Source organism: Pochonia chlamydosporia, chromosome 2, assembly GCF_001653235.2.
Source record: "Pochonia chlamydosporia 170 chromosome 2, whole genome shotgun sequence".
NCBI classification, from domain to species: domain Eukaryota; kingdom Fungi; phylum Ascomycota; class Sordariomycetes; order Hypocreales; family Clavicipitaceae; genus Pochonia; species Pochonia chlamydosporia.
In genome coordinates, this window is record NC_035791.1 from 3990956 (window position 1) to 4007332 (window position 16377).

Genomic DNA, 16377 nt, shown 5'->3' on the forward strand with positions numbered 1-16377 from the left:
AGACAGCAATATTAGTAGAATAGTACATTGTGCGGTACTTATGCATCGACAGGGCAAAATCATCCGGCACGGTCACGTTTCTCAAAGCATCACACTGTAGAGTCATGCAGACGAGCGACAAAAGTTGACCCAGAACGACAGTACGGGCTCACGAAGAGTAACACGAAAGCAAAAAAACTTGGCACAAAAGCTACTGACATAGGTACCAAGGTACGGAAGAGACAATTTTGGATAATCGCGCTATTGGGACTGTATGAAATATTCTACTGCGTTCCTGTATCTGGGATACCGTTGGATGGATAACATCTCTTGTATATCCCATACGAGCGAAGTGAGAATTGAAATACAGTGACTATTACATCATAGCCCTAGTGCAGTTATGCACTGGTCTGTATAAGACGAGCGGGCTTCCAAAGTCGTTCGAGAAGAACCCCTACCTACTTGCATTTTGAGCCCAAATGTGTGTTTCAGTATCGACAGGTGATATCACTCGCCTTATCCAACATCATACTACTGTTAAAGAGCCTAAGGTCAATAGACTTGCGATACCGTGACTTCATCTCTGCCACGGAAAATCCGTCTCAGCTCGATACCGCGGATGGTAAGTTGCTGCTGGTAGTGTCCAACTCCACCCAACATGTTGGCTATCTGCGTTATCATTCGTGACGTTTTATTGGGATATGCGTCCTGTAGCCCACGCGACGCAAGCAGCAAGTTGCAACTGTAAAATTACGTCAGGCTCTGTCTCTGCTTCCAAGCAGACCGCTATCTTGTGGGTGGTGACGACAGGCAAAGCTTGTTAAAGAGAGGCACTGTTTGTCACTCGAATGAATATAGCTCTACCCAAACCCCGGATTTTGGGAACTGCCTTGGCGCCATTGGTATGCTGTTGAAGGAGGTTCTTTTGGTTTCAGGTCCATATCTCGTGCGGACATTATGAGAGACTCTCCGCCACTGGTATTTTCCCTGCCAATCTCCTGCTACTTCATGTGGCACGCTTACTTTCACTAGGACTATGTGCCGCGACTTTTTGGCGTGAAGTTGCACGGCGGTTCTTAGCGGTGGTACTCCGGAATTGCGGATGTTGACTTTTGGGTCCGGCGTCGGTATTTGACTCAGCCCGCTGTATTTCCCGCGGGGGTAACCGCGATGAGGTAGAATTTGTCTGTCTTGCGGGTTTGATTGTTTGGAGTGGCGTCTTTTTAGTACTATCGTCTTCAGCGGTCTGTGGCAAAGAGCCTGAGAGACGTTGGCTTTTCTGCCGGCGCATTTCCTGTTCAGGCACCAGGGCTCGTTTTCTCTTTCGTTTGGCAACAGTTGTGGCTGGTTGAGATACTGTCTCTTTCTCGTTTTGTATAATTTTGCGACCCAACTTGCGTGTATCAGCTGGTGAGGATACCGCTGCATCGTGTGAAGCGAGACTGACAAGGGCACTGGGAATGGACGTTTGTTTGAACTCATCTAATCAAGACTGGTCAGTATCAGATCTGCCACCTCGACATATTGACAGACCTCCTTATGCGGCCATTTCACACATTATCTCTTGATAGCGTGCCTAACGATGCCCGCGTTGTAGTGCCCCCGTCCACACATATAACTCCCACGAATTTCGAGGATGGCTCAAATGTAATGCATCTTGCATCCAAAGATTTGGTAGTCGTTCAACAGTCTTCGAAAGAAGCTTGGGTGAACGTTGGCGATGAGGCCATCATAGTCGTGTCTGTTGAGCCTGAAAGAGATCAGCATAACAGCGAGCCTACGAAAGTGAGACCATCTGGGATGACGGATATCACCCCTGGGCCGTGGAGAATAGCATCAGCAGAGGAAGTCCCGGAAATTTTGTTCGAATTTCTTTTATTGCGCCGACGCTACAACTTGACGAGGCAGCTTGAGGTCTCAGGACGGGCCGGCTCAAAGAGGAAAGACACTATGGCAAACGAAACTCTATCAAGCCGTGGCAAGAGTGCAAAAGTCGCCGATGATAGAAGAGTCTTCTTGCTCAATCAACCAACTCAGGTAAACTAAAGTGGTCCAATAGGTAGCTATTTGTTACTAACCGGCATTGAGCAGAACCGATTGACATCGGACAGCACGATGACTATAAACGCGGGCAACCCTCTCATTGAGCTGGAGCCTGGGGCAATACTTTCCGTCAAATCCGCCAACGAGACGAAATCCACAATTCAGGAAACAACGGAAAACTACTCAATTGTGAGCATGCGCAACATCGCTAAGAAGAAAGGACTTAGGTCGGTTTTCCGCGCAGAACACTCAATTTTCGGTGATATTGTGGTGAAAGTAGTAACGGAAAGGACTGGGCCAGCTACGTCGATACCAAGAATGGCACGAAACTGGCTGAATGAAGTCCGCAGCATGCGTGATCATGATCATGTACACTATTCTCCCTTGAACCTTATATACTTACTTTTCCAAGTGCTAATAAACGCTGCAATAGCCTGCCATCATTAAGTTTTATGGGTCGGATGCTCGACTGTATTCTATTTATATGGAGTATTTACCATACTCCGATCTTGCAGCTTGTCCGTGGACGGATGCAGCCAGTCGCTATTACTTCCCGGTGCCTTAGAAGATGCAGTCAGCGTCTTCAGTGGCAAGGCTTCCGCCCTCAAATATCTTCACGACAAAAGGATTATTCACAACGACATTAAACCGGCCAATGTTCTTTACGATCCCGCACGAGGGCCCGTGCTCATCGACTTTGGTCTTGTTACTACCTTTAGCGACCCGCCTGTGAAGGGAGGTACGCCATGGTACATTCCAAGAGAATTATTGTACACCAACTCCAGGGGCCCTGAGAGCGATGTGTTTGCGTTAGGCGTGGTAATGCTATAAGTGTTGAAAAAAATTCCCTTACCCGAATCAACCGGTCCTCAATGGCACATTGGTTCCATCGGGAAAGATCCAGCACCAATGACAAGGTGGCTTGATTAAATTGTTGCTCTTCGACGTGACCTGGGCGCGAAAGGGCTAGAAGGCTTAGTTAAGGATATGCTGATTGCTCTGCCGAACGAAAGGATATCAGCCGACGGTATTATGCGCAGACAGTCGCAGATAATCCAAAATGATTAGGTAATTCGGGCGACCTGACTCCGCGTTTGTGGTCTTTATATATGAGGGCATCGATGGAACAACGATCACGAATGGGCACCAGGGAGACCAGGGAGACCACACACGATGAGTTTTGGGATAGCGACTACAAACACGTACGTTCTCTGTTCATCCATTCTCTTCTTCGGTACTAAAGAGTTCTGTTAGAAAGTGACAATTTGCGGAACCCGCCATTCGAGAGTATTCTATCACGGAACCCGTGGAATCAGGTTTGGAAATAGCTTCTTAATTGGTATGGCTCTATCTGGAGGATTCATCGTAATCATGATACGGCTCAAGAACAGAGCACTTGCTACTGATCATCTCTACGTCAAAACCGTAAGTGATTCAAAGGCTAGAGATAGCATTGACTAAGTGAAGGAAATTTCAGAGGGAGTCTCTGCGGCCATCGATGCCTATTCAAAGGAGTCGATTGCTAAGATGTTTGGCCGGCCGTCCGGAGGTTGAACCGCCCTCCGTCCTGCTTTCATCACAGGATTTTCCCAGCGTCCTGATGCAAATGCAGACAGAGGGCTCTCACATTAAGTGTCTCGCTCAATGGATCTTCCCAAGCTAATTCGCTGGGAGATGCGCCAATCAGTGTCCAGCTGCGTAAGCGAACCGAGCCTTTAAGCCGGGAAATATTTCTTTCATGCTTTCCTCCTACGTGCATACTGCGAACCGCCTTGACGCTTTTCGCGGTTGCCTAAGAATGGAGACATTCGTTTCTGCTATCAATGTCCAAGATGCAGAGTATATTGTGCAACAGATCGACTTCCCATCAATGCGAGAAGGACCATTATATCGTCTAATGTTTCCCGCTTACCCGACTGAACCCCAACGATCTGAGATAATACAGTGGTACACCAGAGGGCTAGCCAACGCATTAAAATGCAAGACAAACAAGTTCCTCCAGATTTGTGCTACCGATGGCAGCCCGCTGGGGTTCTCTGGGTGGGCAATGGAACAACGTGGAGTAACGGACACAACCAGAATGCACAAAAGCTCGCAACATGATCTACTTCCCGAAAGCCTAGATCTGCGCGCCTGGCTTGGGATCTCAGGAGAATTAAGAAAAGAGCGGGAACGGGTTCTGGATGGAATAAATGAAGTTTGCCGTAAGTAGTCTTCAAATGCTTCCCCTCTCTACCGGGACTAAGCCAATCCACTAGGTTTGACATATATGTCTATTCATCCGGATCATCAATGGCAGGGCCTTGGTTCTACTCTACTACAAGAGGTTTGCGATGAAATTGATGAGTTAGGATGGCAAGCTTTTGTTATGGCTTCCCCAGCCGGTGTACGCCTATACGCCAAGTTTGGCTTTAAGGTGGTTGGAAAGGTGGAAACCTGCCAAGGTGCATTCACAAGCATGCTGCGAGAGGCTAGACCTCGCACGAAACATATCGATGTTTAAAAAACAAGGTACATGAACTACAATTGGTGGTTTCGCCTTTCCCTTATAGCTACTGTGAAAGGTGTTTGCAGAGAACAGAATGTCAGTTTAACAGGACCAACGCCATCACTTATATGCAACATGATATCGTCCAGCCATTACATCTACTGCTGCATACTGAGCGAACAATGTATTCGAACAGCCCAATGGACAATTTAACATTCCTCTCTCGGCTCTTTTGGTTTAATATCGATTTAATTCCCGCAACACTGTCTGAGCTGAAGATCCCAACATCAGCTTTCTTCGCCCAGCAGACCAGATGCAGTGCCTTAACGAGCGTTACATCAGCAATTTTCATATCTTTTTTGAACGACATAACTCTCCTTTCTATCCTTGGGGATTGAGTGCTAGACCAAGCTCATCCAATCGAACAATTACATGCTTTTGTTCCCGATAAGCGCATTCGCCCAAAACTTTGGGCACAAGGGTAACTCGAAGTCGCGAGGAATCATAGTCCCAAGAAGCAGATACCCAATTATACTGTCGATCCAGTGGAATACGACCTTTGCTATTCCTTCCTGGCTCTTCAGCCGCCGCCAGAGCACAAGTTCCCATGTATATAGCCTTCATATCCCAGCTTGATCCGGCACGCACCAAAAGTCGTCCGGTCTCTAACGCCATCGATCTTGTTTTCCAATCTCGACATTCGCGCGCTATTTGAATCATAGCAGTTGCCAATCCGTCTATTCCATACAAGTTAGTAACTGAACACATTGTAAGAGTTCACACAACAACCAACTTGAACCCAACAATGAAGGCGGTATATTGTCAACTAGAGAAAGGGTAGGCAAACTAACCATTTATCATTGACCCACTAGGAAGATCTCGAGAAGTGACAACCTCCCGCACATAAGTGACAATGTCTAGACATTCTTGGGCATTCTTTTCCCAAGTCGCCCCTGAAGGATCAACTCCACAACGTAATGAAATGCACACGATCCTTATTCCGCAGATGACGACTTTGATGAGATACCGTGCATCAGGGTCGCTCTCAGCTGCCAATCGCTCCTGCGCTGGCGCCAGCCAACAACTTGTTTTTGTGAGGAGGCTCTTATGCTGCTGCATTATTCTTGAATTCTCGTCGATTGAATACCCCCTTTTGACCAGTCCCAAGATGCGGTGGGACCAGACAACAGCCAACGTCATCATTCGCCACCACCCTGACCAAAAGCAGTCCAGACTTTGAGTAAGATCAATGGGATCAACTCCCGACATGCCATGCATGTTTAGGTATAGGAGCCGCTCTGTAGTTTCTGGATATAGTGGTGAAAAGATGGAGTTGAAGGCGGCGGTGCGTGTTAAGTAATACTCGGCATCGGAAACTCCCAAGTCGTCTAGGGGGGAAGCCAGAAGTGACTTGTCATCAGCGTTCGCGCGATGAAGCAGTTTATCATTGAGTATGAATAGCGTCGTTGCTGTTATTCTGTCACAGGCCTCCGTGTTGCCATGAATCAGCTCAAAGGTGGTGAAGAGGATGGCAGTGATGAGAATCAGCCGTGGTGGCACCGCCTTGTTTTGACTTGACAGCAGCTGACGGAATTTTCTCAGCGCAGTCATATAGTAGTTGATAGCTTTGCGGTAGTGAAAACTTAGGGGTGAACTGGACAGCGGTACTTGGAACAGCGGAAGATTGGACTGGTTATGTGACGCAGCTCGCATCAAGGCACTGATACCATTAATACAGTCGGCAATACACCCATCCTGGGCTGCCTCTCGTAACACCGTTTGCTGCCAGAACAACCCAGGTCTTTCATCACTCAGTATGTGTGCAACATGGTTCCGGAAGTGGTCGAAGTAGGCCACATCGCCTGGTTGCCGATTGGTGATGGATGGTGGAGGAACGAGAGAAGCTGTGCCGACAACATCGGAAGCGGGGAGAATCATTCGAGGTCCCCGAGGTTTCTCAATTGTCAGAGGCTCGTATACACAGTTGAAACCTAAACGGTCGCAGCGAACGCATGTTGGCTTCTACAGGGTTCAACTTTGGTTAGCGAAACTGGTTGGTTGGTTAGCCGATGGGATGTAAATGCTCACTTGCTCCCCGCATTTCACTTTTGCTTTCCTGCATGTTGTACACCCTGCAAGTTAAATTACAGTTAGTAACTAGTGTGACGAAAATATTTGACGTTTCTGCCCATCAGAATAGAGACATGATTTGAGATTCATCGCCAATGGTGGTTACCTGTACGTGTTCTTGGCTTCCAAGCCTTCTTCCGGGCAGTACCTAGCGCCATGGCAAGGGCATTACGGGCTGATGCCTTGGCGAGAACCGAAAATGCAGTGGGATCGAGCTAGGAGTGCCGGAGCTACTGTGCAGATTGCTGAGGCTCATTGTCTGCCGGAAGCCGAAGTCTTTAAGCCCGCTTTGATCGGCTGCATAGCGACGGGTCCGGTACGGAGGCCCCGACAGGCCGATCAACAGATCCGGTTTTGTGCAAGCCAGAGAGGCAGATATTGCCATGTTATTGGCAAGGGTTTTGCTAAAGGCTGACGTCTAGTGGTTGATCGTCGGCCCTGTCAGCCTTTCAGTTATGGATGTAGACGCCACAAAAGTCGCCCTGACAAGTAAATTTAACAAGCTGATAGGGCAGGCAGACGACGTGCATACGGCCCCGGTAGCTTTGTAAGGTTCATGTTTCATGATCATCTGGCAGGAGTTGCATCAACCGTAAGCAAGAGTTTAAAAAGGCGGAAATTGGGCTCAGATTGGTGCGATGTCAGGGGGCAAAAGGGCATAGCCTTCCGTAATCAAAGGCAGATTTCCGTAAAAATAGCAGCCCTACCGATATACCTTTTGTTTGGATTGATCAATTGATGCTAGTCTCTTCTACCTCGGTCCACGGGCAATGTTTTGGCCTCCTTTGACCAAAGACGAAATGTTTTCTTCTTTCTATTCCTCAACACACGACAGCTCGCCCGACGAATGATCACCGTCCATAATCTGCATTCTTCCGTGATGTTGCTCACACACACACTGCTACTTTTGCTGCTTGCCGTGGTGGCTGAGAGCAAGTGCTACTATCTCGACGGAAAGGAGGCAGACAATCAGGGGTACACGGCTTGCGGAGGTGTCAATACAACATTCTCGACGTGTTGTGCCCTGGGTAGAGGCGACATCTGTTTATCGAACGGACTCTGTTCATATCCGCAACATTATGACTACCGGGCAGCCTGTTCGAACTCTCAATGGGACGGATGTGCATCGGTCTGTCCAGGAAGTAAGTAGAAGAGGAATACATTTCTCTTTGCAAGAGAAATCTTTCTAACAGAAATTGTTCAATTAGAAAAGAACGACACTTGGTTGCAAGTCAAAGAATGCGCGTCGAACGAATACTGCTGCGTAGTCGACTCGACCAAGGATTGCTGCAAAAACGGAGCTCCTCGCTTCCCGTTACCGTCGCCACCAGTTAAATCTACGTCTCCGTCTTCCGACAAGTCATCCACCCCAGTGGGAGCCATTGCAGGAGGTGCGGTCGGTGGTGTTGCTGCTATCGCGGCCCTAGGTGGACTGGGATGGTGGCTCTTCAAACGCAAAAGCAATTCCAAGAGTGGTGAAACGGCTCCAGGCATAGACTTGGAGCATTCGCCGTCTATTAAAAAATCACTAGTGGATTCAAGTTCTACCCAGCCTGTGATCGTAGAGGCAGACGCTGGTTCGTCGACTGCGATATTTGAACCTGATTCCAGAGTGGTCCACGAAATGGAGGGCTAGGAATTGCGTTATACGGATAGGTCATTGGCGTTTCAGTGTAGCTTGGAACGTGCCTCATTTCCAAGCGAGTTCTTATTGATACACATCAGCGGGTAGATTGCATATGTCACCATAGCGTACGGTTCGAAGGCTGATTAGCCAGAGCACATTATTTATCTGTTAGACACATAACAAATTGTTGAAATATTTGCCGGAATTCTATCCTTAAGAGCATCAATGCTATTCTTCTGCTCACACCACTTGCAGATTGGGCTGCAGGTTCAGAATTCACAATATGAAACCTAGTATAGAACTCTAAATTGCTCGAAGGCGAGCTAAATCCTACGGCAGAATCCTTCCAGCCACACCGTCTATCTGTCCAAGCATCATTAGCAAAACGCTGACCAACATATGCACATAATACTTTCTAAGCCTCTTGCACTAGTTGATGTCCCGTTCTATTATTCTTCAGCAGGGCGACATATTGGCGTTGAGTGCAGGGATTCAGGGGAAGCTGATGAAAAAAGGTCCAGCCCGCAGTTGTATACGCATATAGCACAAGAGATATAATTGAGGCTAAATGTATGCAAGAGTTCCGGTAAATAGACCAAGTTTTATCTACGTCAGCGCTATTCCTCCAGGAAGAAGTACGCCGACTTCCGTATACTCATCAGGCTCGATGATCGTAACTGAAGCGTAGGCCATGTCATGAGTACGGTAAACCGATGGACCGATCACGGATCTCGGCCAATGTTATTCTTGTTCGGCATCAAAGTGTCAGCATATTGCTTATCCGTTCTTACATGTGCATCGTGACCGCCTGTGAATGTAACACTCTTCGTATACAGTCGGGGAATAGAGAACACGATGTGCCAATTAACAGAGGGTTGCTATCCACTGATTTTCCAAAGGATTTCGTAATGTTGGCTTTTGCAAAATGTCGCTGTCTCTTCTTCTATGAAGGCCAACAATACTCCATCAGCAGAACAAAGAAATATAAATATCCGTCATGTCGGGCTGTTTTTGCTAAACAAGCTCACACTCAACTCAAACACCTTTCTCTACTCTAACACAACACTTTTTGTAACAAGGGCCAAATTGCCATCAAAATGAAGCCTTTCTTCGCCATCATCACCCTCGTCGCCGGATTGGCTGTTGCTAATCCCGCTGCTGATAATAGCCAGGAGAGTGATGCCAGCAGGTGTCTTGTGAGTATATGCCCATTGTCCGACACTTAATCAGTCTTTATTTTATTTCAGCATGATTAATGGTCTTCAAGGCGATCGGAAAGGCATGCTTGCCAGATGGTACCCTTGTAAGTGATATCCTGGTCCTGAAAATGTGTGAGAGGCTCTCCTTCATTTGTTATATCTAACAACTTTTACCAACGTAGGGACACTGCTGCAGTAACTTTTGCCTCAAGCGCCCTGGCGAGAGACTTGGTCACTGCCGCCGTCACTAGATTGGATGTACGCGAAGATATTTAAGAACTTTGTTCTTGCAGTGTATATATATGGAGCGACGTATATCGTGGTGGAGAAAGCTACAGTCGTTGTATGGAGTTCTCTACAAGAGTTTAAGCTCGGCCGGCTGTTGGCGGGATTACTTGGCAAAAACATAGATCAGAGAGCTATCAATAGCCTTAGTGTAACTATACAGGATTTTTGTTTTCGTCATTTTCAGCTTTACTAAGCAAACAAACCACATCTCTGGCATGTGACGCACCATGGCTTTCCGTGCAGAGCTACCGAAGACTGTGGTTCTTGTGCTCCACGTGTTGAGGGCTAGCATGTACTGGATTGTTACACTTGAGTCCCGGAGCTTAAGTTTAGATCCGGTGGAAAGATCTCAATCGGAATGTGACCCTCCTCATGTCAAGCTGCCTCCGTTTGACGACATAGCTTTAAAAAGTGACCAACTGCCGCTGCACCAGGAGTTTGCCACCATCGTTACACCGCTCTTTAACACTTTATACAGCGAGGACAGTCCCATATGACGAGCTGGCGTGCTTCATGAAAGAGTTGTAGTCTTCAATATTTCTGACTTTGCCAAGACTTGCCAAGACTCGCTGTCGCCGTGCGCATCCCAAGCCACCTTTCGCCGATTTGGTGTGCTCGTGTCTCGATGTGATCGAATGAGGAAGGGCGCCGCCAGCCAAACTGGGAACCTCCGACAAAGCCTCTGGGCTCTTGAGATTTAGGCTCTTCGATCAGCTTTCTGTGACAGTTAGCTAGTTTCGGGACTTATTCCACGTGGCTATTCCTGGAGTTTGCCAGGATCTTGGCAGCAAGCCGTGAAATAATTCGCGATCTAGGCCACAAACCTCTAGATCATCGTCCCGCTGACGGAGTTCATTCCATTGACTGGTTTACTGGATATTCATGGAGACGTTTGCTGGTAATGTCGCCCTTGACTCGATGGGCTACCACTGACGGCGAGCTGACGACACCTATGCCTGGGTGACAATCTTTACCAACGAGCCTCATTCCGCTGGCGGAATCCCTCCCGCTGGTTTGCAGAACATTCAGGGAGCGCCTCTGGTCATCTCGTTCTTGAGGTGATGGGCCAATACTGATACTGATGGCGAGCTGACTAGACCTACGATTGTGGCACACATGCATTCTTCACCCACAGTCTTACCCGCCCGCACTTATTGTTTCTTTGGTGTCAAAAGTAATCAGTCTTGTTTTGAAGTCGTATAGACTACAGCCATAGAGTCGTATCGTATCATACTGTCTATTCGCGCGTAGGATAATTCCGTGTCCGTTATGGCACATGTTGCGCCCCAAGCAGCCTCACGATCTGGAAGGGAGCTGAACAGCCACAACAAATGACCTGATCATGGAGGCATGGTGGTTGCAAGCTCTTACTATCTTAACCAGTGGTCGTAGCCCAAGGCCTTGTCTGGCAGCCCTTACAGATATGGCATTTTCATTGCCAAGAGAAGAGCAGATCACAATCTCAAGTTCTCAGAGGGGAATCCGGGGAGGCCGCTAATGCCAAGAGCATTCAGCTCGGCCAGTAGTGCCGAAGAGGCGTTGAAGGCGGATTCAGCCAACGTCAACTGGTTTGGCGTTTCCGGGTGGGCGGGACCAAGTTGTCTATCAACAGAAAAGATTCAACTAAAAGAATTGTCCGTCGCAAAGTTGTTTTTATTAACCGTCGGGTTTGTAAACAGGAAGAATCTGGGCAAAATTGGGCATACAGATCTGGTGTTTCGGAGATTTTTTCTCAGGCCAAAGAGAGACAGAATATACTGTTTATATTTCTGGTTGATAGTGGGCAAACAGCAACAACGAATAGCGTCTCACTGTTGGAAAGCAAGTTTTAACAAGCAGTTGCGTCATCAGCCTTGACCTGTCCCTTGCCCCTTTGCCTCCTACACTCCTCAACTATAACAACATGTGCAACATGCACAACTCGAACAATCTGATGGCAAACCACAACATTTGCCAACCCCAGTCACACCGGAATAAACGATCTAACGCCAAGCCGCCTAATTTAGAAGAACTAGAAGCTATGGAGCTGACAAAACTTCTACTTTGGTGCCGGCCTTCTGACCGCAGGGGTGGCGCCGCAACCCCATACTCGGCCGCTAAACTCGGAGAGTAGTAGTGCATATGTCCCAAGCAACAGTGGAAGAGTCAAGGCGTTACAGGGCTGGAGTCATGAGCTGATGAGGCGTATGCCACGAGCTGACTTCACTTTGCAAGATATCATAAGCTGGTTGAATCCTCGTAAACACAAAATAATCAGTTGTGCCACGGTAAAAGAAGGATGCAACTAATTAACCATGGTGTCTTCTCTTTTCTTTGCTTTCCTTTTACTCCATATCGGCAGCTCCATTAGGGTAAAAAACTTCATATATAACATTGAACCCTCGATGACCATGCCAGACCCATCGGCTTGAAGGTGCAGTGGCAACGCCCACGAGTCCACAATCATCAACATTGAGTACGTCTCCACAGGGATGCAACAGAGATCAACCGCAACTGCCGGTGAATCTACACGCGGCAAACGTAGGCCGGAATTTGCTTCAAACCCCCTACTGAACCATCTGAAGCTAATACAGCGGGCAACTAGGACAAAGAAACATAAGTACTATGACTCCCGAGCAGCTTGCTAGGAAACGGGAAAACGACCGCAACGCTCAACGAGCCATACGGGCTAGAACAAAGGCACAAATCTCTCAACTTCAAGCAGAACTGGACGCGCTCAAAAGCACACCACACGCCTGCTGCAGGGCACTCCAGTTACGGAACCAAGAACTTGAGTGTGAAGTGGCACTGATGAAGCAGAGCCTGCAAGCCACATCCACACATAATGCCACGGTCCCAACTCAAGCAGCCTGGCACGGATGTGTCAACAACACTCCCAAAGTCACGGAGGAGATGAAAGTTCCCAACATGGGAAGTTTCAACAGCAACTTGGAGATGAAAAGCGGTGGGCCTGCAGGAATCTTGCCTTCGTCTTTGCCCGTTGGCTGTGGCGCATCTGGCGTGGATCTCACTGGAATGTCAATGCTTTGTCCAGAATGCGGACAGGTGAGCAAAAGTGCTGCTTTGCAAAACCACACGGTCACCCCTTACACTGAAGGTAGTACCGCCAGTGAAGTTAGCTATGGAACGGCGAGTGCGGAACCAATGTGTCCGCTAGCAAATACTTGGATGGGGAATTTGGAAGCAATGGAGACGGGTTATGGGAATGCTGGGCCGAATCTGGAAGAACCGATAACTTGGGAGATTGAAAACATGGCGTCTTTAAGTCATACACATAAACCCCCCTTTCAGCAATAACACGAAATGACAACACCAATATAAAGCAACCTTTGACAGCTCAACCCGTATCATATCACATCTATTACAATGTGCAAGTATCAAGAAAGTGACCTCGGCAAGACATGTTGGCAACTTCGAGAATTCTTCTGACCATGAAAAATTCACAACTTGGGGTCGCCAAAGTTATCCCATGTCGTCACGTTCTAGGCTGATTTGAGTACAGAACTCGAATGTCAGATAACAAAACAAACACCAACACCTTGGGAAATGGTCAGTGACGGGTCAAGATGTTCAATTCAGTTATAACCGGACCCGCCTGGAGCGCTTAGCATGAGATATATGTATATTGTAAATCGCTTTCCGCTACCGAGCTATAACGAGGCACGGCGAAAACTCAGCTGCCACCATCAACAAATCAGCTATTTTCTGCGCATTCCCGGCAGGACTGTCAGCGGCAAAACAAAATATTTAAAGACATGGAACAAATGTGGCTCCTTCGGCCACATCGACTTCATGAACGGCGGTTGTGAAGGACGGACGATCATCCCACACCTGATGTGTAGTGATAGTGATCTGCCGCCGTGGTATACCTTTTCCACTGCATTCTACCACACCCTTCTGTGCTCTCTGCACAGCTCCTCACGCCAGTCGGTTCCACAATTAGATTCATATATCTTAGCCATCTCCTGGGCAACCTCCTCGCTCGCATCGGTCCACTCTTCTCCATTGGCAGTTTTTTCCTGATGGCTGGCGAGGGTTGTAATGTCGAAACAATGACCTGCCCATACTCCTCTGCAGATATTCGTGGTATCCATCATGCTACAAGAGTCATCCGATGACCAGCAAATTCGCGACAGGAGTACTTCGCCGAATCCCAGCACGTCTATGTCCGGGCCGTGGATGAATTCCGGCTTCAAGGCGATGGCTTCTGCACGGACAAACTCCCGCGTGGTAAGGTTTCGCAGAATCCACGATTGATCAGTTTTGGGCCATGCTCGATACTGCCGCAGCCAATCGGGTAGTTTTTCTAGTATATAATTCAAAGCAGCCTTCTCGGGTTCCCGTAAGTGTAAGAAATAACACCTTAAATCTCGTACCTCATCGCCTAAATCGCAGTCTTTTGGAGAACGAGATACGTCAGGTAACGTGAAGTCATAAAGCGTGCAAAGTGATCTGACTTCGTATTCTTCTTCACCTTCATCATAAATTTCAAATTTTTCTTTGCCGAGGGCTTCCACCTCTGCCTTCGAGAAAAGCCCGGGGGGGGTAGTCGTTTTCTTTGATGTATTCTCCAACACAGACGATATTTTGACCAGCCCAAGGAGCTTGACGGTCCCGGATGTAAATAAGTACCTCTTCTACGGCAATATCACAAAAATACCGGTTGACCAGTCCAAGTGTAACAATATCTCTGACGGACTCCATATGGAAGAAAATATGCCGATGGAGCTCAGTTGGAAGGTCAGAAAAGGTGACTGGTCGAGATTTGAGAGGGTTATTTCCGTAACAAGCCTTTTTGGAGGCTTGAGTGTCGTTTTCCGGTGTTTCAGCGTCAGCTTTGCGTTTGACAGCGACATTGACGGCAATATTGACGGCTTTCGTCGCATCATGGCAGGTACTCTTGGCAGGGAGGTTATTTACGGTGACTCGAGGGTCGACAGTTGTTTGCTTTCGTGTAAACTCGTGTCGAGGGATGACGGTCAGTAATTCGATAAGCTCTTTGGCAGAGCCATCAAAAACCATCTCTCCAAGTTTGCCTCCCCAGCTCAAAGTGAGCCTTTGGCGAGGTGCCACAAACGTAAAGAGCTGTCCCATGTTGGAACCTGCAATGCCGGCTGTGGCAGGTATTCTTCCGTTGCTGAATATGCAATAACATCAAAGATTGTTCTGGGTGAACAGTCGAGCAGAAAGATTCACGCAATTTACAGTTCAGAGTTTTTCACTTGAGAAAAATAGTGCCGGAAGAAATTCATGGTGCACTTCACACAAGCAGCTGGCAAGTGCACCAGCACGTGATGGCAACTTGAGCAGTGAATTTCGTCAGTCACGCGTCAACTACTTGTTCGCACCCTAATGTAAAGTTTATTTCGGGTACCAAAGGAATATCTTTTTCGTACAAAGGCACAGATTCCGTCCAAGTCTAGGGTTCTCGTCCTCCGGGCAACATTTTGATACCCTGCTTGGTGTTAGCTCCTCCCACAGACTACCACCTCATCTCCTTTCTTAACACTTGGACTTCTGGTACCGTACTCCAAAGTCCGCCCTCAAATCAGCGGGAGACAAGCAACTTCTGTTTGTAGTCTGTGGTTTTGATAAAGCTAACACCTCTTAAGTCGAGCCTACTCCGAGATGTGGCCTTGCTGACTTGGTGATAAAGCGCAACGGCAGAGAGTATCACGTCACAGTGTCCCCCGCGTAACCTCTCTCCTATCCGTCAACCCGTTTCACGTCCCTGTCAAAATCCATACTACCAGGGAAAGGGGCGTATTTCGTCCAATCAATAGCAGATACATTCTTGTAACAGTCCACTCTCTGCACAAAGGCATGGTTGGCCATATCGTGATGGGAAACCGGCATGAGCGGCGTGCACTGAGGTATCAACCGAACAGGAACACACTCCTTGGGTATTTGCGTCTCGTCACGGTCAGTATTAGGGTCCTGGAACGACCTCATTATCATAGCATGCGCGAAGCCCCTGTGGCCAATCGGCTCCTTGCAGACGGCTAGCATTTCCAGCTGGAGCACAGCATACGGCGATGGAGCCCTGGAGATAGAAAGTCCAAGGTCGCCAATGCCAGGGTTCAATCTGAGGCTGTATTTGATATGCCTTGTTAGGATCTCACGACGCACCCACATGCCATACGGAACAACTGGCCACGCGCCGCCATCCGAGACTATCCCGACTTCGCCGTATTTGAGGTCCCTGTCAGTTCCGTTCTGGTAGAATATACGCGATAACCCTTTTTCGATGCCAAGTATATAATTTAACTGGCCGAGGAAGATGGCCTCGATAGGCTGCCCGTGAACCTTGTTGGCGAGATGGCGGGGGTACCAATCCGTAACGTTGGCGATAAGGTGGAAACCTCGGGAAGAGGACTTCTCAGGGTATTTAGGTGTATTGTGAGCGTCCATAGAAGAGGCGATGGAGAGGCCAAAAAGTGCCACAAGTGCTGCGATGAGACGCATGGTGGGGATGTTTTCAAGTTGTTTAGACTGACGACAGGCTGGAACGTAGGTCCATAAGCTGGTTACGAAGCACCCTTTATAGACCAGAGATGACACATACTTGAAAAAGGTTTGGGTTGGACAACAAAGTTCGTTCGATCTTCATAGTTGCAAGTAAG

General features: G+C 48.0%; 6 protein-coding genes across 6 annotated transcripts; 3 read left to right on the forward strand and 3 right to left on the reverse strand.

Annotated features, from left to right (window-relative positions):
* Nucleotides 1-1518: 1518 nt before the first annotated feature.
* On the forward strand, nt 1519-2853 carry VFPPC_03280 (kinase domain-containing protein; the record flags this gene model as incomplete). The annotated part of the gene is made up of 4 exons (XM_022428318.1): nt 1519-2016; nt 2071-2391; nt 2456-2478; nt 2538-2853. The coding sequence occupies 4 exons, from the start codon at nt 1519-1521 to the stop codon at nt 2851-2853; spliced, it is 1158 nt and encodes a 385-aa protein (XP_022284603.1).
* A 907-nt stretch (nt 2854-3760) lies between these two features.
* On the forward strand, nt 3761-4525 carry VFPPC_03281 (acetyltransferase (GNAT) domain-containing protein; the record flags this gene model as incomplete). Its single annotated transcript, XM_018282800.2, has 2 exons — nt 3761-4223; nt 4281-4525. The coding sequence occupies 2 exons, from the start codon at nt 3761-3763 to the stop codon at nt 4523-4525; spliced, it is 708 nt and encodes a 235-aa protein (XP_018147427.2).
* Nucleotides 4526-4891: 366 nt separating this feature from the next.
* Nucleotides 4892-6448, reverse strand: VFPPC_13441 (hypothetical protein; the record flags this gene model as incomplete). Its single annotated transcript, XM_018291218.1, has 2 exons — nt 4892-5247; nt 5362-6448. The coding sequence occupies 2 exons, from the start codon at nt 6446-6448 to the stop codon at nt 4892-4894; spliced, it is 1443 nt and encodes a 480-aa protein (XP_018147428.1).
* A 5910-nt stretch (nt 6449-12358) lies between these two features.
* On the forward strand, nt 12359-13051 carry VFPPC_03283 (hypothetical protein; the record flags this gene model as incomplete). Its single annotated transcript, XM_018282802.1, has 1 exon — nt 12359-13051. The coding sequence occupies one exon, from the start codon at nt 12359-12361 to the stop codon at nt 13049-13051; it is 693 nt and encodes a 230-aa protein (XP_018147430.1).
* A 587-nt stretch (nt 13052-13638) lies between these two features.
* Nucleotides 13639-14848, reverse strand: VFPPC_03284 (F-box domain-containing protein; the record flags this gene model as incomplete). The annotated part of the gene is made up of 2 exons (XM_018282803.1): nt 13639-14391; nt 14450-14848. 2 exons carry the CDS (start codon nt 14846-14848, stop codon nt 13639-13641), a joined length of 1152 nt encoding a protein of 383 aa, XP_018147431.1.
* Nucleotides 14849-15460: 612 nt separating this feature from the next.
* Nucleotides 15461-16219, reverse strand: VFPPC_03285 (hypothetical protein; the record flags this gene model as incomplete). The annotated part of the gene is made up of 1 exon (XM_018282804.1): nt 15461-16219. The coding sequence occupies one exon, from the start codon at nt 16217-16219 to the stop codon at nt 15461-15463; it is 759 nt and encodes a 252-aa protein (XP_018147432.1).
* Nucleotides 16220-16377: the final 158 nt, after the last annotated feature.